At 38.0% G+C, this 23,273-nt stretch overlaps 1 protein-coding gene across 2 annotated transcripts in view; it reads right to left on the reverse strand.

Moving 5' to 3' along the window:
- Positions 1-23,273, reverse strand: part of LOC129708815 (bile acid receptor-like) — a 50,044-nt gene that overhangs the window by 4,888 nt on the left and 21,883 nt on the right. For both annotated transcript variants that reach the window (XM_055654811.1, XM_055654812.1), the window contains exons 2-8: positions 18,318-18,458; positions 13,430-13,792; positions 9,965-10,105; positions 7,716-7,855; positions 5,590-5,694; positions 4,461-4,560; positions 2,736-2,864 (exon numbers count right to left, since the gene is read on the reverse strand). In XM_055654811.1, the coding sequence (XP_055510786.1) occupies positions 2,736-2,864; positions 4,461-4,560; positions 5,590-5,694; positions 7,716-7,855; positions 9,965-10,105; positions 13,430-13,792; positions 18,318-18,414 (1,075 nt within the window). In that variant the 5' untranslated portion in view covers positions 18,415-18,458. The remainder of the gene's footprint in view (positions 1-2,735; positions 2,865-4,460; positions 4,561-5,589; positions 5,695-7,715; positions 7,856-9,964; positions 10,106-13,429; positions 13,793-18,317; positions 18,459-23,273) is intronic.

Genomic DNA, 23,273 nt, shown 5'->3' on the forward strand with positions numbered 1-23,273 from the left:
CCTGGTTTCGCTTATGTAGAAGAGGCCTCATCTGGAGCACATAATGCCATAGATAAGGTTGGACGAGGTCCACATGAGCCTTGCATCACCCGGAAGGGCTGTTTGGGTCCATGGATGGTGACGAGGGAGGAAATGGAAGAACAACCATAGCTTGAATCAGGGAAGAGTGTGTGCGCAGAGGGATTAGCAGACCACAGAGTCAGAGGGGGTGGTCCTTGCAGAAGGCAGAAAGGGGTGGGGAGGCTTGTAGTAGGATATCATTGGAGCTGGCTGAAATATAAGGATAATATACTGGATTCAGAGGCTAGTAAGTGAAAGATGCTGCAGCAGCAGTTTGTAGGAGCTGCTAGAAAGCTTTGGAATTCATGGTGAAGATATCTGTGGTAAATCTGTAGCTTGAGGAATTTTGTCTCAGAGTTGATGAGATGAAGCTTATAGTTTGTGTACTATGATGTAGTTTATAGATTATGCTGCATAAGAGAGAAGGAATGTTACATGTGTACTTGGTTCCAGAGGACAATCAAACTTTTTAGATTAATAACTGGAATTGGGCATCGTGTGACTATAAGTGAAATAGGTATGAGAGTCTGCAGGTGCCCTCGTTCTTGTACCTTTCCAAAGGTATGAGGATCTTCCAGCCTGTGTGGATGGCAGCAGGATGTATAAGCAAACTAACTATAGATACAGTATTTTTTTTTTTAAAGGGTTAATTGATACTGTAGTTAAAAACTGAAAATTATCTAGTTTGTTTTCTTCAGATTTAATTAAGGAGGCAAGAATTATGAATTATAAGAATGTTTTTATAGATCAGAAAAATTATTAAAAGGCATGGCAGTAAATAATCCATGGCTAACATTTAAAGAATGAATACATGTTTTTCAAGCCATCTTTAAGACAATTACAAAAAAATTGGTACACATCACCAAAACTGTTCCTGGAATTATTTGTTTAAGAAGGAACTGCAGATGCGGGAAAATCGAAGGTAGACAAAAATGCTGGAGTAACTCAGCAGGTGAGGCAGCATCTATGGAGCAAAGGAAATAGGCGACGTTTCGAGTCGAGACCGTTCTTCAGTCTGAAGAAGGGTCTCGTGCCGAAACGTCGCCTATTTCCTTCGTTCCATAGATGCTGCCTCACCCGCTGAGATTCTCCAGCATTTTTGTCTACCCTGGAATTATTTGTGATTATTTCTTGCCATTGAAAATTGGGAATTTTCCTGAATATAGTCCTTTGATGAAGGAATTGTTTTTAATATTTACTGAGAATGCACATACAAAGGGAAAACACATTTCTAAGTAAGCAGGTTATGTGACTTACAATCCTCCTCCTCAGTTGTAACACACACGTGCAACAGCTGCCCTTGCCTTTCCAGATAATAAATTGATATAGCTTCTACTTGTGAGGGTGAGGAAATGATGATGAATTGCTGCCATCCAATTGGAAAATGATATGCACTACAGCCATTAAATCAATGAAAGAAAGTCTAATGGTGGAATATACAGGACATACATTCTATATTAAGTATAACACAGATATTCTTCAGTGTGTTTTTTGATACAAGGGGAAAAAAAGTCCTTATTTTTTAAAAATAAGTTGAGTACACTTCTGCTGTGTATGCAGCATCTAACAACCTAGCCCCAGAAATTAGAAGTCGGATCCATTGTCCCAGCCAGTCCAATCTCTTTCTAACTCAAGCCCGCAAGCTCAGGTAACATCATGGTGAATCTCTTTTGCTTCCTTTCCGGCTTAGTGACATCCTTCATATATCTGGGTGGCCTAAATTGCACACAGTGCTCTAAGTGTGGTCTCATCATTGACCTATACAGTTGCATCATGATGTCCCAAGTGTGCCAAAAGCTTTCTTCATCACACTGTCCATCTGACCTGCCATTTTTAGGGAATCCCGCACGTGATGTCTGATGCTGAAGTAGGCCCATTAGCTAAAAAAGCGAAGTGAACCACCTGGGTCAGATTTCCCAGTCCTGGAATGGGACCAGTTCACAGACTATTCATTTAAGTTATGGTTTAGAACAATATGACCCTGCTTCTTTTGGCAGTGCTCAAAATGTGTGTTCATACCAGTGATATAATTCTGTATTTATCCAGGACAAGAAATGACTGACCTGAGCAAGAACAATGTGACAAAAATGTCCAGATAATCTTCTGAAGTGATTGGATTTGATGATAAACTGGCTTAATCATGTTCTATTCTAGAGGAAAAGATGGTGGGAACGTGGATGGAAGATCACTGAAAAGTGGTAGATGGCCAAATACCTATGCAATAGCATGTTGGTTGGAAAAGCCCTTTGTGTGTTAACTACTACATTTTGGTTTGGGAACATGCAGCAATCTCACCTTGTAGTTAGGAGGTTTAAGTTCAAGTCCCACTCCAGGAACTAAAGCACAAAATCTAGACTAACATTCAAGTGAGTTACCTAGGAAGCATTACCTAGTCACAATAAGATGTTAAACCATTGTTCAATCTTTCCTGAGGAACATGCAAGGATTAGCAAAGGGTGGCCAGGTAACTCCTTCCTTTGTCCCAATGCTCATCCCTCAAGCACAATTTCTAATTTTAACCACACTCCTTTATGTGGCAAGATGCAGCATGTTAAATCAGCAGTTGTATTTCTCACATTTCCTAAAATCTCTTGCACCAACCAGGTGTACGGAGACTTGGGAGTGACAAAAGTGAAAGAAGCTTACATTCTTTGTTTGAATCTCTCATTACTCACCCTGAATATATTGGTGACTGCTCTGTGTGAAGCTCTGGTTGTACAATTGTGCCGAGTGAAGGAACATCACTTCCACAGTGGAACCTTTTAGCAATGCAATCTGGTCTTCGTTGTCTAATGTCTGGAATCCTTAAACAATATACACACTACTGAATCTCCAGATATAACATTCAACCTCTCCTTTTGCCCATTTGGAATACATAAAAACAAATCATCAACTTTTTACAATCTTTATATTTAAACGTAGACTGGGTTAATGTTTCACTGAACACCTTCGCTCAGTCCGCCTGGGCCTACATGATCTCCAGTTGCCAAACACTTTTAACTCCCCTTCCCATTCCCATACTGACCTTTCTGTCCTAGGCCCCCTCCATTGTCAGTGAGGCCAAACGCAAATTGGAGAAACAGTACCTCATATTTCGCTTGGGCACTTACAACCCAATGGTATGAAATTTGATTTATTTAAATTCAAGCAACCCTTGCATCCCCTCCCCCACCCTAGTTGTCATACTAGTTTCACTGTCGCCCTGTTTAGTTTTGTTGTCCATATAACTTGTTAACACCCCGCCCACAGCTAACAATGGGCCTTTTCCTTGATCATTGTTACATTTTTGCATATCTTTCATTCATTTGTTCTATATCACAATCTATATCTCTGGTTGTCCTTTCTCCTGACTCTCAATCTGAAGAAGGGATGCTGGAAATGGAAAAAGTCCCTTTAAAATTTGGTTTAGTTGAGTACGTAATGACAAGTTCCGTTTGGGCCAATATGATTAAAACAAATCCCAGACAATGCTCTAAATGACTATTACTCTAGGAATTACTTCATTGTGTGCCACCTAAGGAGATCAGCTGCTCTGTATAGGTATTATTTGTGACCGGAAGTGTATGTTGAATGTCTTGACCCAAAACGTCACCTATTCCTTTTGTCCGGAGATGCTGCCCGACCTGCTGAGTTACTCCAGCTTTTTGTGTCTATCTTTGATTCATTATAAAATATATATTTAAACTGAATGACAAATTAGCAGCAGATTTTGTTGTCCTATACACCCAGAGTATATTTGCTTCTCGTGGAGTGTGGAGAGTAAAAAAGCTTGAAATCTAATACAAATGTTTTAATTTCTTTGTGACTGAGGAATTTCTTGAGGAGCACCTGGAAGGTCCAATCTAACCATAAGTGTAAATGAAGCAAGAGTCCTCTTAAAAGGCTTTCACCAACACCTTCACCAAGCAGGTGACAAAATGAAGGAGCGTCCACGAGAAATGAATGATAGCCTTTGATAGAGCCGTTTACATTTGAGTTGATTTGATAGTAAGAACATGATCATTTTTTTAAGTAATCCTCAAAATGGTTTCCATTGAAGAATAAATACATTTCCAATACTTCATACAATAATTGTTTTGATTTGGAAATGGTTAAAATAACGTTTTGCAACAAATGCAAAACAAAATGCTGACAATCTGAATATAAACACAGAAAATGCTGGAAATAGTCAGCAGCTCAGGCAGTGTCTGTAGAGGGAGATACAACCACTTTCTTTCCCGGCATATTACATATATCATATTTCCCCAAAATTAATATTCATTTTACAAAATAAGCAAACTAAGTAATTCTGTTTCAATTGGTTTTAAATAGTGCAATGGAACAAAGATGAGACATTCTTAGATTTGCAATTGCACATTAAAACTATATAAAGTTTTATTTGCAACTTCACACCTACTCACCTGGTAATCTTTTAGTAAACTCTACCAATACTTCCACTTGCAGGGTAGCATTCTCCGAGAGCCTGAGAAAATCCTCCACAGGATTTGCAGGTTCAAATAACTGACACAGAGACAGTGATATTAGAAACAACACTTAGTTGTGAAGAAACATTGTGGTTAATCAGGTAAACCCCTGAAAGCACGATAATGTATGTCAAATACTTCTCCCATTCAGTGTCACAATAATGAAAGGGATCTACATTAAATAAACAGAAAGAATGGCAGAAATAAATGCTCAGCGGCGCGTATAGCATTTGTGGACCAGGACATCCTAGATAAAACAAGTATTTCTGTAATTCTATATTTATTGCAGATTTACAGAATCTGAATTTTGATTTTGGAGACACAAGAGTCTGCAGATGCTGGAAATGGAAAAAGGTCCCTTTAAAATTTGGTTTAGTTGAATACGTAATGACAAGCCCTGTTTGGCCAATATGATTAAAAAAAAATCCCAGACTATGCTCTAAATGACTATTACACTAGGAATGACTTCATTGTGTGCCACCCAAGGAGATCAGCTGCTCTGTACAGCTATTATTTGTGACCGGAAGTGTATGTTAAATGTTTGAAATGGTTGATTTTATTTGGATATTCCAATTGGAGATATACTGATGTAATACACATTTCAAAAGGAAACACTTTCAAGTGGTTAACTTACTTTTACCCATAATTCACATACATTTGTCATCCACTAACATCAGATGCAGCTAAGTGTTTAGTATACATCTCCAAACAAGATAGAAACAGGATGAACTTGGGTCTGAAAAAGGATCCCGTCCTGGATCGACACCTGTTTATTCTCTTCCCAGGTGCTGCCTGACCTGTTGACTTCTTCCAGCACTTTGTGTTTTGCACATAATTCCAGCATCTGCACTTTCTTGTTTATAAAAATGGTTATAAAACTGTTCTAAGCACATCAACATGGATGATTGATGATGCAATTGTCAAAATTTAATTATATGGTCTTTACAAAACTGTGAAAGTTAAATCACAAACCAAATTATCATTGATTCACTCGAGCCAATAATATTGTAGTGACTATAACATTTTAATGCAAAACCGATTATATAAATCTGCCCATATTACTTACATATTTTCTTGCTGCTTCTTGGGGTATTCGGTACTTGTGATGAGCTTCCACAATGTAATCGAGGAGCTGTTGTTGCTCAGCTGTAAACTCCACTCTCTGCTGCATCTGTATAAAAAATAAAAAAGGTATTTATGTTACTCAGATGCTCAGTGCATTCTCAATAGTGTTCATTTAAGTTAAATGTACTGTCAAGAAACATAGACCCAAGATCTGTGATATATTCATGTACTTTGAAAAATAACCTGATTATGCAGAATCCCATCTATTTGGCAGGGAACTGGTATAAAACACAGAAAATCCCATTATTTGCACCTCTAATGTGAGAAGTTTTAAATATGGCACTTTTCATCGGAGTCTTCATTATTTTACAGAGAACGAGCTCATCAATCATTAATTTGTTTAACAACCTAATCTCAATGCAGTGTTGCTCATTGGAAGTAGTAGTAACCTGGAAATAAATTGTATTATAAACTTTACTTTCACAAGCAATGCAGCGGAAATGGATTACATTTTAGAACTGTTACAAATCATCATCGTTTTATTCAGTTATTCATGCAGAATTAATGGAATGATGTACTAAATTTATGTCACAAATTGAGTTATAGCAGAGATAAAAGGGAATTATCATTCACTTTGTTTCATCTACTGATCTGAATAATTACACAAGTAATATCAGAATGATGGTGTAATATCATATTATACACATATATTAATTGAACAGATAAATAAAGACACAGGGATTACATTCAGGAGGCTTTTCTTGCTCTTTCTTAAATCATGATATCAGGAAAGTTAATCTAGAGGCGTGGGTGACTGAGAAATCCCAAGGAGAGCAAAGGGACCCATAGGGACCCTCTGAGGAGAGATGTATTGGCTTTTCAAATTTTTATTTTCACCACTTATTTCTGATAGTGAGAGAACAGGAGAATGATACACATGTAAATAAAGAGCTAGGTATATGGATAACAGGGCTAATAATTTATAGTATTACTATTCTTAATATGGACATAAAGAGTAATTCTAATAAACGGAGGACATTTTATTTTAAATTATATAAATTATTCTAGACAATTCCCCCCTGAATTTTACCCTCAATTACGGAAAACGATGACCCTATCATAAAATAGTTTTTATTTGCCAAATCATATGTTTTCTAGATGTCTCTTTACCATGCACAGGATGATGGATCTTCATATTGTGCTGAGGACAGATTCAAATGACCGGTCGATTATATTTTCTGTCCCTCCTTTCTTATGTTAGCAGTATTATGTTTGTTACTTCCAACCTTTGGAACTGTTTGAGAACTGTGGAAATTTTGGAAGATCAGTGCTACCGTCTTCCCACCAAACCCTGAGATGCAAGTTATTAGTTCAGGATACTTGCCCAGATTAGATCCTCTTAATGTATCCAATAATCAATGTAGATCTTTCTCTGTACTGCTTATATTCCACTAATTCACCTCTTCAAAAAGATATCTCAGGCATGAAATTCTCAACATTTATAATTGTTTTAATTTTGAGCTAAAATGTGTGCCAAGCAGCCATGGCAAAATAGAACAGCAAGGTAAAAGCTTAGTTTAGAAATAACAGCATGAAAACAGGCCTTCAACCCACTGAGTCCACACTGACCATTGATCATCCATTCACACTAGTTGTACGTTATCTCACTTTGTCATTCACTCCTTACACACTAGGGACAATTTGTACAGAGGCCTATAAACCCTACATCTTTGCGATTTCGGAGGAAACCCATGCAATCACAGGGAGAACCTGCAAACTCCACACAGACAGCACTCAGGATCAGGATTGAACCGGGGTCTCCGGTATTGTGGCAGCAGCTCTACTAGCTGCACCACTCGTCCGCCCTCAAAAAAAGGTGATACTTGTGCACCATATTTAAATGGCACTTCCAGAAGGCCTCAGAGTTTGTCTCAGCACTGTATAATTACAGTCAATCCCACAAAAGATATGCACAGATTTATAGAGCATTCTTATATGTGATTTCCTTCAAAGATGAGGTACAACTTTTCTGCATGAAAATAGAAATCTGATAAATGTACCATGTATCCTTCAGCCATCCCCCTTTCAAAAGTGAGATATTTATCCTACAAATTCAAACAATCTTACCTTTCCAGCCTTTGTTGTAGATGAAACCTGTTTGCTGTCAACACCATCTTCCTCTGTCTTTATGCTGCAATAAATATCCATGACTTGTTTGGTGTTTTTCCGTAGACGTTTAGATTTGCACTGAATTTCTGTTAGCAAACCTAGAAGAATTTAATAGATATCATGTCATGCTCAATACCGTTATTCCTGAATAAAGAGATATTATTTTAACACGCAATGCTCCATTTAAATGTGTATAAGTTGATGAGTAGGTTTGCGGATCAACAAAATTGGAGAAGTTGCAGACAGTGAGGAAAGCTGTCAGAAGATACATAGGGATATAGATCAACTGCAGAAATGGTTGAAAAAATGGCAGATAGAGTTTAATCAGAGTAAGTGAGGTATTGCACTTTGGGAGCATGAATGTAAGGAAGAGTATACAGTTAAGGGCAAGACCATTGATAGCATTGACGTGCTGGTATGCTTGTCTTCAATGCTAGGGGCATATACGAGTCAGGAAGTCATATTGCAGCTCTATTTGACAATTGGAGTGTTGCATGAAGGATTTGTAGACTTTGGAGAGGGTGGCGATTATGTTTTCCAGAATACTGCCTGGACTAGAAGGTTTCAGCACAAGAAGAGGTTGGATAATAGAAACATAGAAAATAGGTGCAGGAGTAGGCCATTCAGCCCTTTGAGCCAGCCCCGTCATTCAATATCATCATGGCTGATCATCCAAAATCAGTATCTCGTTCCTGCTTTTTTCCCCATATCCTTTAGCCCCAAGAGCAAAATCCAACTCTCTCTTGAAAACATCCAGTGAATTGGCCTCCACTGCATTCTGTGGCAGAGAATTCCACCGATTTACAACTCTCTGGGTGAAAAAGAATTTCCTCATCTCACTCTCTGGGTGAAACGCGTCACTATCGTATCCGCCTCCACCTCCACCCTGGCAATGCGTTCCAGGCAACAATCTTGGATTGTTTTCTCTGGAATGTCAGAGGTTGAGGGGAGACTTAATAGAAGTATACAAGTAGGAATCTTTTTCTCCAGGGTCATAATGTCCAACACTAGAGGGCATAGCTATAAGGTGAGAGGGGGAACGTTTCATGGAGATGTACAGAGCAAGTTCTTTTACACAAAGAATGGTAGGGGCCTGGAACGCATTGCTAGGGGTGGCGGTGGAGGCCGATACAATAGTGGCATGTAAGAGGCATTTAGATAGGCACATGGAAGTGCAAGGAATAGAGGGATATGGATCGTGTACAAGCAGTTTTACTTGGCTTCATGTTGGGCACAAACATTGTGGGCCAAAGAACCCATTCCTATGCTGTACTGTACTATGTCTGAAGAAGGGTCTCGACCCGAAATGTCTCCTATCCCTTCTCTCCGTAGATGCTGCCTCACCCGCTGAGTTTCTCCAGCATTTTTTGTCTACCTTCGATTTTTCCAGCATCTGCAGTTCTTTCTTAAACAACTGTACTGTACTATGTTCCATGTGTCCATCTCTTCTATATTTGATTTATATTAATTTATGTTTATGTCTTTACTTTAAAATCTTCATTTCTTCGTCGTACCTATCCTATGTTCCTCCAAATCCATAACCTTGATGATATGTGTGATTCTTGCAGATTGGCATTTTAAATTGTTCCATAACATCATTTCCTTATCTGCAAAGCCCTGAGCTCAAAGGATGCCTTATCTAAACCTGAAATCACAGAAGTCTTGACCGAAAACGTCGCCTATCCATGTCTCTGACGTTCCAAAAAACAATCTAAATTTGTTCGGTCTCTCTTGCTCGCTAAGCTAACAATCAATCTGGTGAAACTCTTCTGCCCCTCTCCAAGGCCTACATGTACTTCCTGCAATGTGCAACCAGAACTGGCTCAATACTCCTAATGGGGCAACCAATATTTTATAAAGCTTCAATGTGACTTCCTGACTCTTACGCTCAATGCCGATCAGTATTGTGACAGGAATTTGACCAATTTGCTCATCATCTCCTAAACCCTCAATCCTCAATAAACATTACTAAACACAGACAGTCTGTTTATTATCAATTTCCTGTTTATTGGAGCTTGTTGTCTATTAATTGGCTGACATATTTCATAAATTACAGTAGTACTTTATTGGTTGTTAAGTGTTCTGGGGTTCCCAGAGATCTTAAAAAGTGTTAAATTAATGCGTTTTTCCAAAAAATCAGAAGCCAAAGTATCAGCAAAGATACATTTTCAAACATAAACGTTTTTTTCTGTTTATTAATTACTTACATTCAGCTAGCATTCCCACTGCCTTGCACTTCTTCAGCCGGCATTCCTGACATTTTCTCCGCATGTACATATCCATTTCACAGTTCCCACCAGTTTTACATTTGTAAACAGCATTTTTCGTGATACTCCGGCGGAAGAATCCTGGTTGGAAAACAGGATGGTGTAAATTTTATAACAATAAAATAATCTCACTGAATAGAGAATTCATTATTTAAAGTAGACAGATCTACACATATTTTTTAAACTTATCTGTACTTTTTAAAATGGCTACTTCTACATCTTTCATATCTCAAGAAAAATGAGAACAAAGTGGAACATTTCTACATTGCCATCTTTTTCTTGATTTAGGCAGAATATTTATTTCATTCATTCTCTCCGTGTATATAATTTCTGAAGCCAAGATCAATTGTAATACTGAACGGCTCTTGACAATAACGCTTTTGTAGAAAAATACTGAGAGAAGATATTGCAGGGTAATCAATAATCAGCAGATCCTGAACGGTTACATTACCAAGATGCACCAACAATATTTGCAGGTACACCTTTTAAATGACCAATATGAATCAACTTCCCAGGCTTGGAATTAACATAGAGCCATGTATTTCTAATGAGTTACCAGTTTCAAGAATACATGTAGTTAATGTGCATTATATAGTTGGCTGTGCGACATCTTGCCTCCCATATTCCTAAAACTATCGCCAAGCATTCATATCAATAGCCTGGTGCCGTGGAGGTGAAAATAAGAAATCCTGGAAGCTCCTTTCAATTCTACTGGCTGGGATTCCAATGCCTCTGACAATGTGGAAGCTACTTGTTCAAAATGCAAACTCTTGATATTGTATGGCGCGCGTCCCCGGATGAACAGATTGAAAAGACTGCATATTATGCACATAGGAAGCGATGAAATTGGAGTGCACAAAGCCTTTTGTCATGTTGGAACTGGATACCTTCAAGTTTATTGCCATTCTGCTTGAGGTAGTTCTTACAATGCACTTGTTTATGCTTGTTTATGCCCATCAGCCTTTTTCTCTAATGTACACCATCAAAGTCCTTATCTGACTTTCCTATGATAAAGCTCACTTTGATGGCACTCCCTTGTGTTATCTTTTTTCCTTACATATTCATACCCCTGGTTTGACCAAATGAGCATACATCCTTCAAAGCATGTGCAGTGTCAATTTGAGCAAAGAGTGAGGAATACAAATACAATAGAATCCAGTTTCCCATTTCCCATACTAGTAATATTCTTTTTTGCCCCACTTCTAGTTAAGCAGTGCCAGTCCAATTCATTGGCACTAAAGCCTGATATAACAATATAGGTATGTAGGAAGTAGATTTGTTTACATGCATTACCCTCATTTGTTCCTGAGACATTTCAAGACAGAATATTTTCAGCTCCCCCATGATGTATTTAGTATTCATTAACCTCCTGAAGCCAATAGTTGCAAGACATCATCAATACATTGATGAAACAGAAATATATTAAAATATACAAGATGTAAAATGCAAAATTAAATAAGACCAAAACAAAATGCTGCAGATATCAGAAAGATAACAGGAAACAGAAAATACTGCAATGTTGGAAATTGTCAAGCAATAGCTGCAGAGAAAGAAATGGAATTAATATCTCGGGTCAATTACATGAACTTTTAGGTCATCAGCCGGATATGTTAACAGTGTTACTCTCTCAATATCTGCTCAGTTTTTTCCGGCATTTTCAGTTTTTATTCTCTTCAGAGTTAACTAAGTCAGCATCAATCATCCTAAACAATTATTTTTCAATGCTGGTCTGTATATTGAACTGGTTTGTTCAATTTTTGTTTTAATTTTATGTGCAGTGTATGGCTGTAAATGTCAATTCATTGTGTCAGCAACGGCATTTGTCATTGCTAACAAAAGTATGTAAACTGGAAGGGTTTCATCCCGAAACGTTGCCTATTTCCTTCACTCCATAGATGCTGCTGCACCCGCTGAGTTTCTCCAGCATTTTTGTGTACCTTTGATTTTCCAGCATCTGCAGTTCCTTCTTAAACACTATGTAAACTAAATCACATGTTCACATGTGAAACAGATACCCATCCAATAAAATATATGCACAAAATATACAAATGAGCATTTACACAGATCTCTGAAACACATGCATGGTAGACTATTGGGGGCCTAAATACCAATGCACAGGAACAAATGTGCAATCGTATTGTAATCCCAAGACAGCGATAAAAATTATCAAAGCTACCATCCAGAACAGTTATTGTGTTTGATATTCGCAAACGATGAGTGTGTATGTATGGAAATGCATCAGGAAGACAAGTATCTGCACTTTGAACAGTTTTAGCAAGATAGCAATAAATTGATATTGCTTTTCTGTTGTTAAGATCATTGCCTTTAAACTAGAATTGTAATATTGAGAGTTTTTTTGTTCATGGTTGCTACAGTGGTAGGAAGTAAATAAGTAAATTAAACTATGTAATTAAATTGTAGAGCATTACTTTTATTTTGTAGGCCTATGTCAATTTACTATCCCCACACGCTTTGCTGAGCACCCACGTTCTGTCCATCACGACAATCTGAAGCTTTCAATTTTAAGTCATTCCTCGTCCCATTTCCACACCTACCTGCCTTTCATTGGTCTCATACACTATCGGGATGAGGCCAATGAAACACCTCATATTCAGCCGGGTAGTTCTGTCAACCCACCAGCATAAATATTGAATTCACCAATTTCAGGTAACCTGCTTCCCATCTCTCCTGCTCTTGCACGCACCCTTCTTTTCAACCCAGCCCCCTATCACTTAATTTCTTTCCCTTCCCCACCCACTCCATCTGTCCATCACCCACACACACCTCCTGCTGGGTCATCATCAGGTCATAAGTGATGGGAACAGAATTCCATCAGGTGTACTCCACCATTCAATCATGACTGATCTATCTCTCCCTCCTCACCCCAGTCTCCTGCATTCTCCCCATAACCCCTGACACCCGTACTAATCAAGAATATATCTATCTACGTCATAAAAATATCTATGGATGGCCTCCACAGCCTCTGTGGCAAAAAATTCCACAGATTCACTACCCTCTGACTAAATAAATTCCTCCTCATCTCCTACCTAAAGGAAGGTCCTTTAATTCTGAAGCTATGATCTCTAGTCCTAGACTCTTCCACTAGTGGAAAAATTCTCTCCAGATCTACTCTATCCAAGCCTTAAACTATTTGGTACGTTTCAATGGGGACCCCCCCCCCCCCCCCCCCCCCCCCACCACATTTTTCTAAACTTCAGCGAGTACAGGCTCAGTGTCATCAATCACTCATAAGGGTCGTACTTTAAGCAAACTAATTTATATCACTTAGGCTATACATATGACAGATCCATTTTAGTTGTGAGTACAAATTTCTATTGAAAAAATATTGAAGAATTAGGAAGATAATGAATTACAATATATATTTTAAAAGGGTTGAATTCTTACCTTTACATCCTTCACAGGTTAGTGCATTATAATGATACCCCGAAGCCTTGTCCCCACACACCACACACAACTCCTCCTCACCCTTTACTCGCATAGATGAATTGTTGAGTCTTGGTCTTTTCATGACAGGCATCACTCCATCTGTAACATTGGGGCCCAAGTACTGTGGTTTGTTTAGCTCATATGAGCTTGGAGAATAATGTCCTTCTGGTGAATACTGAGGGTAATAATTATGAGCAGAATAATGTGTCTGCTGCTGAGGTGCTGCCATTGTAGAGAACTGCATGTTGGAATACTGGCTGTATGCAGGCATCTGTAGTTCTGGGTCTTGAAGTGGGTAGCTAATCTGATCAGTCAGCACCTCTGAATTAAAACAAAGTAGAAATTACTGTATTGCAAGAAATTTTAGCCTACATCTGTAAACATTTTGAATATGCAGAATGTAGAAACAAGGAATTGCCGAATTGCAGATTCTGGTTTACACAAAAGAACACTAAGTGCTAGAGTAATTCAGTGGGTTAGGCAGCATCTCTGGAGAACATGGATAGGTGACATTTCAGGTCTGAAGAAAAAAATCCTGAGCCGAAATATCACCTATCCATATTCTCTAGAAATACTGCCTAACCCGCTGAGTTACACCAGTACTTTTTGTCCTTTTTTGAATATGCAGCTAGATTTCAGGAGAACTGTAGTGTTTCAGGACCACCTACTAAAGGGTGTGGGTTACCAAAAGTGCAGAGTGCAGAGCTTTCCATTTAAACTCAGCTTTTTGACATTACTACATAAGCTCAGGAACATTAGCATGTCAAATGCATAAGAGGATCTGGATCAGATTTGCAAAGATGTGCCACTTGTTAGGTAAAATTCACTTTGTGGTACACAAAAATATGGTACTTTGTGAATGAATTTCTGATTTTTTTTTCACAAAATCATAACTTATAATCATCAATATATGCTGATTGTACAGAGAATAAAAACGTATGAAACATGTTAAAACAAATGGAAAATGACATGAAAATAAGAACAATACATTTATTAATAATATTTATTGAAACATTCAAACTTTTTAAAATGAGATAAAATGGTTCATTTTTGAAAATCATGTTGCTGTTTCACTTCCTTAGTTAGTAAAGAAATATTTTGCAGGAAGAGAGTCTAAAGTAGAAGATCACTTCCCATCTTTATCCAGCCTGGGCAAAATGTAACCGTGATCCAATACCATTATAGCAGTTTGAACTGCACTCTTCTGCCCTACTTTGACAAAAGGAAGCGACTGACAATTTTGTCAAAATTGAGTTATTGCTTGTTTAGGGTATTTGAGATGTGCTCTACACCATGGGGAACAAAATAAGTCACATGACCCTCCATTTCTGAGATTTTAACATGTCAAAAGGAAGCAACTGGACAAATATTATCATAAAACTTTGACAGAGGGAAGCAACTGACCATGTTCCACTAAGCCAATCTATGACAGGAACCACACACGTCTCTACAGGTTCATTGACGAGACAGGCCACCAGCACATGGTATGCAAAAGTATTTCTTGAGTACCCTCGGCTACACAAGTGACAAAGTCGTCACAGTCACGCTCAACTCAGCCATGCCAGGAGAGATATCACCGCAGAGAGATGACAAGAGAGGACGCCATGACCCCAAACACAAGCTTTCTGCAGAAAACCAAACACTCATCACCGACCACATCAACTCCTTCAATCCATGCATCAGTCACTACAGACACGAACACGCTCCGCATAGGAAGTACCTCCCACCAGAACTCAGCATTAAAGAAATGTACCATGACTTCCAAAAATCGCACCCGGGTGTTGCAGGTTACAACACATACAGAAAGACCGTCAACAGCTTGAACATTAGTTTCGCCAAATTGGCGGAGGAGGAATGTGAGCTCTGTCTAATTTATGACAAACATGAACACAGCAATGAAGACACATCAAAATGTACAGCATGGAAAGAGCATAACGAAAATGCTAGAAGGACCAGAAAGGCATATCGAGAGGACTGTGAAGGGGATCACGGGGACAAAGAGGCGGTCTTCTCCGTGGACATGCGGAAAGTGATCATGTTGCCAAGGCTACCGGGTGTGAAGACATGCGTGTTCTTGTTTTGTTCCATGAGACATTTGCACCCCTTGGAGGAAAAGCAGCAGGCAATAACAGAAAGTCACTAGTAGTTTGGAACGAGGGCGTTACCGGCCGGCAAGCTGAGGATGTTGTCAGTGCATTCGACAAGGTCATTCAAAACGGGGCCTTCAAGCACTTCACATTTTGGGTGGACACCTACTCGGCCCAGAATAAGAACTGGGTTCTATTCACAGGCATGGCGCTCATAGTTAATGAGGATGGGGGGGAGGAGGGGGCGGGGGGGCACTGTCACCCTTAACTACTTTGAGAAAGGACACACCTTCATGTCTGCTGATTCATTCCAGGCATAGATTGAGAAAGGCATGCGAGCAAAAAAGAACATCTATGACTGCAGACAACAAGAGCGGTGCTGCCATCCAGATGGGACCAGCAGACTTCAGTCTGTGGGAGAATGGAATGAGCAGCGCAGGATTCACCAACAAACCGGTTTCTCAGCACAGTCCGAGTTGCTCAGTTTCACCGAGGCTCCAGCAAAATCTACTGGAAGACATCGTCCGAGGATGAGCAGTTCTCGTGTGGGGAATTCCTGAAGATGAAAGTGGCTGAGAAGGTGTTGAATGGGCAGCGCTTTCACCCAAGGAATGGTGCACAAGGAATCCCAAGCAACAAGAAAAATAACATCCTGATGAAACTGTGCCCCCTCATGCCTCCCAACAGATGTCAGTTCTGGAGAAACATTGCCGAGAATCAAGCCTCTCAAGATCTCATCGATAATGAGTGAAAAAATACATTGAGGACAACAAACATGTCTGGCAATGTTTATATCAGATTTTTGTCATGAACATTATAATATGAAGCATCCGACTTGATGTCGTTTAAGCTTCTTTTTTTTTCTGGTTAATGTTAAATACAAATATATTGCAGTCTTCTACACGTGCAGTTATGTAAACCAAGCATCTTTAGGCAATGTACTTGGCAAACAATGTTTTGCAATGAACTTGGCAAACAATGTACTTGGCAAACCGTTTGTAGGACATTTACATTGATTAGAGACACATGTGGTATGGCCATTTGTGATTTAGAAACTCAAAACTTTAAATTTCCAAGCTTTCCGTGTCTTTCTTGGTGAAATAATTAAACACATCTTCCGCCCCCCCCCCAAAAATAATATTTTTTATAGGTTCACATTTTTTTTCCCCAGTTGTGTATTGTGTAGCTGAAAAGTACTGAAACTAACAAAAGATTAAGCACAACCTAACCAAAGCAAAATAGAACATTTTGTCTGCTGTAGGATAATATGCATTAAAACATTTCTTTAGTGGGGAGGGTTGTTGAATTTGTCTTGTCTTGCCATTGTCTATACTTCATTTATCCTGAATATTGGCTGCATTTATGTTCATGTTCTTGTGCAATATTTTTCAGGACCTCTTGCAATTTCAGATATTACTGCCCTTTTCACACATAAAAGTATGTGCCAATAATTTATCACTACATACAGTTTAATTCTTGCATGTCTTGCCCTTTCAACACTGGATACTGAATCTGAATGTGTCGTAAAGTTCCAATGAAATGTTTTTGCCAATTCCAGATGTTACAACTCAGTAAATATCCACTAATTTATATACAAACAAGGTTAATGCTTTATTGCATTTTCTTGATGGTTCTGAAATCAGCTGGATGCATTCCCCTTACTGTTATCTTGGCTTAATCTTGTGTCAGTTATATTTTCAAATGAGCTGATGATATCTCAAAGTTATAATTACAAATGTGTTTATTTAACTTTTACCCCTGCTAAAGTTTCATATAATAAGTAAGCTGCCAAAATGGAACAGTTAAAATGTATTTAATTTTCCTGCAAAGAATTTTCCTTGGATTGCTTCCAGATATCGTCTTAAGTGAAAATGTATTTAGCTCAGTTGTTGCACCCATCATTTTCTCCCAGGCATAAAAATATTAATTGGCTTGATTTTAATAGCATTGATTTGGAATTTCGAAATAAAATTGATGGTAATAAGTATTAATTAAATGGATTACATTTTGATACACACATTTCAAATGTTATTGCACTGTTTAAAAAACATTCAAATTCCTTTTAGAATTCATTCTCAGGTTATGGGTACATCAGGCTAAGTCAGTATTTATTGCAGGGCCATCCTGAAAAGAAGGCGACTCAACTGGTGACTTGATAGACCAGTTAAGGATTAGTCACATTAGTTTGTAACTACAGTCACAAATGGGCAAGTTTCTTTCCTTAACCTTTCATCCCTGCAAACCATTTTAAAATGATTGTAGTACATTGCACATTGCTGCCACGATTTCCCCTTTACATGTGCATCGTCTATAGATGGCACATATCGCTCATGAATAATTAGTAGTCATTTTTGAAAATCACTGCTTTTCAGATATTAGGCAATGTAAACTACTGAATGAGCCAACTATTTCCTGCAGGAAGTTGAAATCTAAACCTTTATCACAGATTTCACTGAGAACAGTCTGGGATGACAATGTGTGGGGAAAGAGCAGTCTTGCGGAGGGGGCCTAAATGCTTCCTCATGCATCATGCTTCTTATTACATCTGCTTATGCCTGTTTCAGTTGTTCTAGCTAAAAAATAGGTAATATCTTCCCTGTCCCCTATTCTGGGGTTTTAAGTGAATGCCTAGTGCATGAACAAATTTCCACATAGATTTTTGCTTAAAATGGTCAAAGAGCTGGTGTATACAACAGATATATACACTTCTATTTGGTCTTTGCCAAAGTAAAACATAATTGTTGTGAGTTTATACATACCGTAGAGTTGGGGTGGTTCAGCAAGACAGTATCCATCTGAAAGAGCTAAGTGGCCATGCCCAGCCATGTTGGCCTCTGATCCTGTCCAGTGTTTCATTCATGCACTGTTTGTTGATTGCATTAAAAATAACAGCATAGACACTGAAAAATGAAGAGACAATTGAAACAAGTTTAATTATTCAATAGCAATAATACCATTGGAACCATTGCCTGTAGCAAAGTGTGAACTGGTTTAATATATCACGGGTTAAATGCATCACAGTCAGTCTTTGTGGAAAATGATCCTAATTTTGGATCTGATCTGATACCATGTCGAAAATAGAAGGCGCATACTACTTACCGAAACCAAAGTTAGCATTTGTAAATCATTTAACTCCTCACTGATCATTTGGATTGAGGAATTGGCTTTACAGCAGTTTTCGTAAATTCACTTACAGAAAACAAGAGTCAATTCTGTTATAAAAATACATTTATTTGAAGATGAAGCACGCTCAAAATTCTCAGATCAGAATTAAATAAAGATAATTGAAATGTTACATTGTGAAAGCCATTTACAATTTTTTTTTCACATTATTCATTTTGGAGATTAAATGCCTTTGCTTTTTTTCTTGATCCTGGGCAAACTGAAATAATGAATCAGACTAATTAAACACTATTTCAATGTTTTTCTTTTGATAATTATATAGCGCATATTGCCAGATACTTGAAATTTGAAGACTAACAGTAACGAACAACAAACATTCCTCCAAATAATCTCCTTCTACATTGGGAAATAAAGTGACAGAAATATAAAAAGCAAATTTCTCAAAGAGTTTAAAGTAGATTTAAAATAAAATTCTGATCGTAAATTTATAGTTTGAAAGCCTCTTGATGTTGACACGCTCTTGTTAAGATTGGTTCAGATGCAATATCCTCCAGATATAATCCCAGTACAGAAAAATTCTAAGAATATATTAATTACTGTCATTTATTACCAAAACACTGCATCATTATTTCATCATCAAGAAAGTAATGTTGTACTTTTCTTCCTTTTCAAGTCCAGAATTCTGTTATAAAAAAATATATTTATTTGAAGATGATGCTCAAAATTATTTTAATTATCAGAATTAAATAAGGACAATTTAAATGCTCTGAGAAACATTATTTAAAGAAGTGAGATCACTATTTTGAGGAATAGTTGTAGCTCATTTGCTGGCATTCTTGCCTATGAATAATAAGGTTGTGAGTTCAAATCTTGATCCATTACTTAAGTAGAAATATCAAGGTGGTTCTTCAGTGAAGCATTTTGGACCAGCAATGTCCAAGTCTTTTGGATGGGATATTTAACTCTAAACTTTGACTATTCTCTAAAGTTGGTGGGAAAAGATTCCAAGGGACATTTTGAAGAGGAGAATTGACTGGTGTCCTGATCATTATTCATTTCCTAATATAACAGATGATTAGGTTCTGAGAATGCATTGGCTGTAATATTTCATAAATTGGAAGCAAATACAGTTTAAATACAATTAACTGGCTGTAGAATTAGTTGGTAAGTCCAGAGGTTATGAAAGATTCAACATGTTTGTAAATCTTCCATAAAAAAAACGCTAACTCCAGGGATTTTGAAAAATGCTTAAAGATAATCAATCAATTCCAATTACTCACAGGACTTTCTTAATATCTCATGGGGTGAGGCAATTGGCTGAAGCCCAGTTTTGAGCAGCCAGCCTGTCCAAAAACAATCCCATTTGGCGTGATTGTGATACCACACAAAATGATGAAGGGTGTATTATACGCATGTGAAGATAGGACATTATCTCCACAGGAATTGTACGATGGTCACTTCTGTCAGTGCCATTATGGACGGAGGCCTCTACCACAAGTTGAATCACTTTGTGATTCTTACTCAAAACACAGTGCAAATGCTACAATACGTCTCAGTACTCTGGGTTTAAAATAAAGGCAAAATGATCCAAAATCTCCAGTTTTAAATAAAACTGCACCCCAAATATTCCTGCAGAACAAGAGATGGTACATTTGGTGAGGAATTGTCAAAAGAAAGCTGGAAAATGTTTAATTATTACTTTGAATAATTCCTAACTCATGAAAATCTGTGGGAACGTAACACACTTTTCCATTCCACAGAAATCTTTATGTTCATGTTGATTCTGATACTACCTTTAAAATATTTTCTGCTCCAACTTTTATAACCATTAACCACATTTGAATTTCATCAAATAGAGACCAAGGCAAGATTTGGCTAAACTGACATGTGGTAAGGTCCCTGGATAAGTAACCTTGCAGCAAGCAACCTGCACGTAAGCTTGTCCTTGTGTATTCCTGACTTATTTCTTCGAAAGTCACTCAGGATCTTTGAAGCCTGAATTTGTCTAACATTGCCATAGAGCAATACAGCATGGAAACAGGAACTTTGGCATACTAAATCTACACATAACCATCTAAGACACATTTACTCTAAATCCATTGTAATCACATTTAATTATCTCTGTAACTCCTTGGTTCGCTCATCCCTTGTTTGATTTAATGTTTTTAATCATTTTAAAAGATTTATTTGAAGAACCTTTATTGATTTTTTTTTAATTTTTAAGAAGATAATTATTTTTAATAATCTTTATTTGTTTATTTGATTCATTGTGGGTTTTTTTTAAATTAAGCAATTCTGGATATCAGGAACATGATGAAACATTGAGAAATCTATAAAGTTTGGGAAGGGCATTATCACATGCGAGTATTTTCTAAAGAATATTTTTTTAGCTCTTGATCTGAACTAACCTTGTCACTTGGATGATGTTATTGGCAGGTGTGATTGTTCAGGTATTTTTTCTCATTTCCTACCTCTTCTTCCGCTCTTTCTTGTTTTGGGAAATGTCCAACACTAGAGGACAGCTCTAAGGTGAGAGGGAGAAAGTTTAATGGAGATGTGTGGGGCAAATATTTTACACAGAGAGTGATGGGGGCATGGAACACATTGCCAGGGGTGGTGGTGGAGGCAGATATGATAGTTGTGTTGAAGAGGCCTTTAGATAAACACCTGGACGTGCAGGGAATAGAGGGATGTGGATCATGTACAGGCAGATGAGATCAGTTCAGCTAGGTATCATGTTCGGCACAAACATTGTGGGTCTAAGGAACTATTCCTGTGCTGTAATGTTCTCTGTTGCCACCTTCCCATCAGCATCATTTCCAGTTAATATCTTCCATCCAAAGTCATTGATCTATACATCCCACCACCCCATCATCACTGAAAGCAATCTGTGGTCACCCAATAGACACCTTCTCCAGTTATCATTACTGACCTCCTTCACATTGACATCAGCCAAGACTATGTATCAACTCTGTGCCCCTCTCCTAGTCCTGCCCCATCCTGGTTCACCCGCGGTTTACCGTAACGACGGATTATTGGAATGAGGTCTGAGAACAAAGATTTGAAGTTGCTTGATGCTTCACCTTTCAATCACGGTGAAAACTGAAGCCATGCTTTCAGACAATGTTGTTGAGCTACAACATGTTGAGAAATGGTAGGGACAAATATAGACACTTAGAGATTCCCACTGGTAATGGGGTGGACATGCTGATGAATCTCTAGCTACAACGAGATACTTAACGATTGCCGCAGATGAATAACCATATAACCATATAACCATATAACCATATAACAATTACAGCACGGAAACAGGCCATCTCGACCCTTCTAGTCCGTGCTGAACACATAATCTCCCCTAGTCCCATATACCTGCGCTCAGACCATAACCCTCCATTCCCTTCCCATCCATATAACTATCCAATATATTTTTAAATGATAAAAACGAACCTGCCTCCACCACCTTCACTGGAAGCTCATTCCACACAGCTACCACTCTCTGAGTAAAGAAGTTCCCCCTCATGTTACCCCTAAACTTCAGTCCCTTAATTCTCATGTCATGTCCCCTTGTTTGAATCTTCCCTACTCTCAGTGGGAAAAGCTTTTCCACGTCAACTCTGTCTATCCCTCTCATCATTTTAAAAACCTCTATCAAGTCCCCCCTTATGATTCTACCTTTCAATTAGAATGTATAGAGAAGAATGAAGAGTGGACATGCATTTGGGTTTTTTTTCTTGTATGGGATAAACTGTAGCACTAGCACCCTGATCAGGTGATTCATACCAGAGACTGGATTCAATCTACATTTTTGTTCTCCTTTTGGCCTTTCTCTGGAATAGAATCCCCATTTAATTACTAAAATTCCTGTAAATGCAAACCTCCTACTTTGAAAAGCTTCACAAAAACATAAAACAACTGAAAACAGTTCCAATCCCATGCAAAGTTTGATCAGAATAATAATGACATTTCCCACACTCCAATTCTCAAGATGTTGGACTGAGAGAACTGGGGATTAGCAAACAATTTGACATTTCTAAGGAAAGCATCCCTGGGGACCTTCTGGTTTGAAATTAGAGCAGTTTGTTTACAAATTATACATGTTGAATTTTCAAAGATGGCAAATCAATCTAATGTTTATAGTTGAGATGTTTTTGCAACATCTAAAAATCTGGATTTTAATGTGAAAGATTAATCACTCTGAAAACATGAATGAATTACTTGGAAATCCTTCGTTTCTTTATATCAGGATGAACTGGATCCAACATGATTTTGAAATTGCTTCATACTTAGAACATAAGAAATGAATGCAGGGTTAGATCATATGAGCACCCTAGCCTGCTCTGTCATTCAAATATGGGCATGGCATATCTACCTTAAGGGCCTGTCCCACTGTGATTTTTTTCGGCGACTGCGAGCATCAGGGATTGACGCCTGTAGTCGCCCTAAAAACCATCAAGTTGTACTACAATCTACGACACTTTGCGTCACCCGCCTTCACAACACAAGAAGGTTACACTGAAATATAATAATCACATTGGAAATGAACTTATCTACAATAAATCTAAGGACCAATAACTTTTAAAGAAATGAATAGT

This window comes from Leucoraja erinacea, chromosome 24, assembly GCF_028641065.1.
Source record: "Leucoraja erinacea ecotype New England chromosome 24, Leri_hhj_1, whole genome shotgun sequence".
In the NCBI taxonomy this organism is placed as follows: Eukaryota; Metazoa; Chordata; class Chondrichthyes; order Rajiformes; family Rajidae; genus Leucoraja; species Leucoraja erinaceus.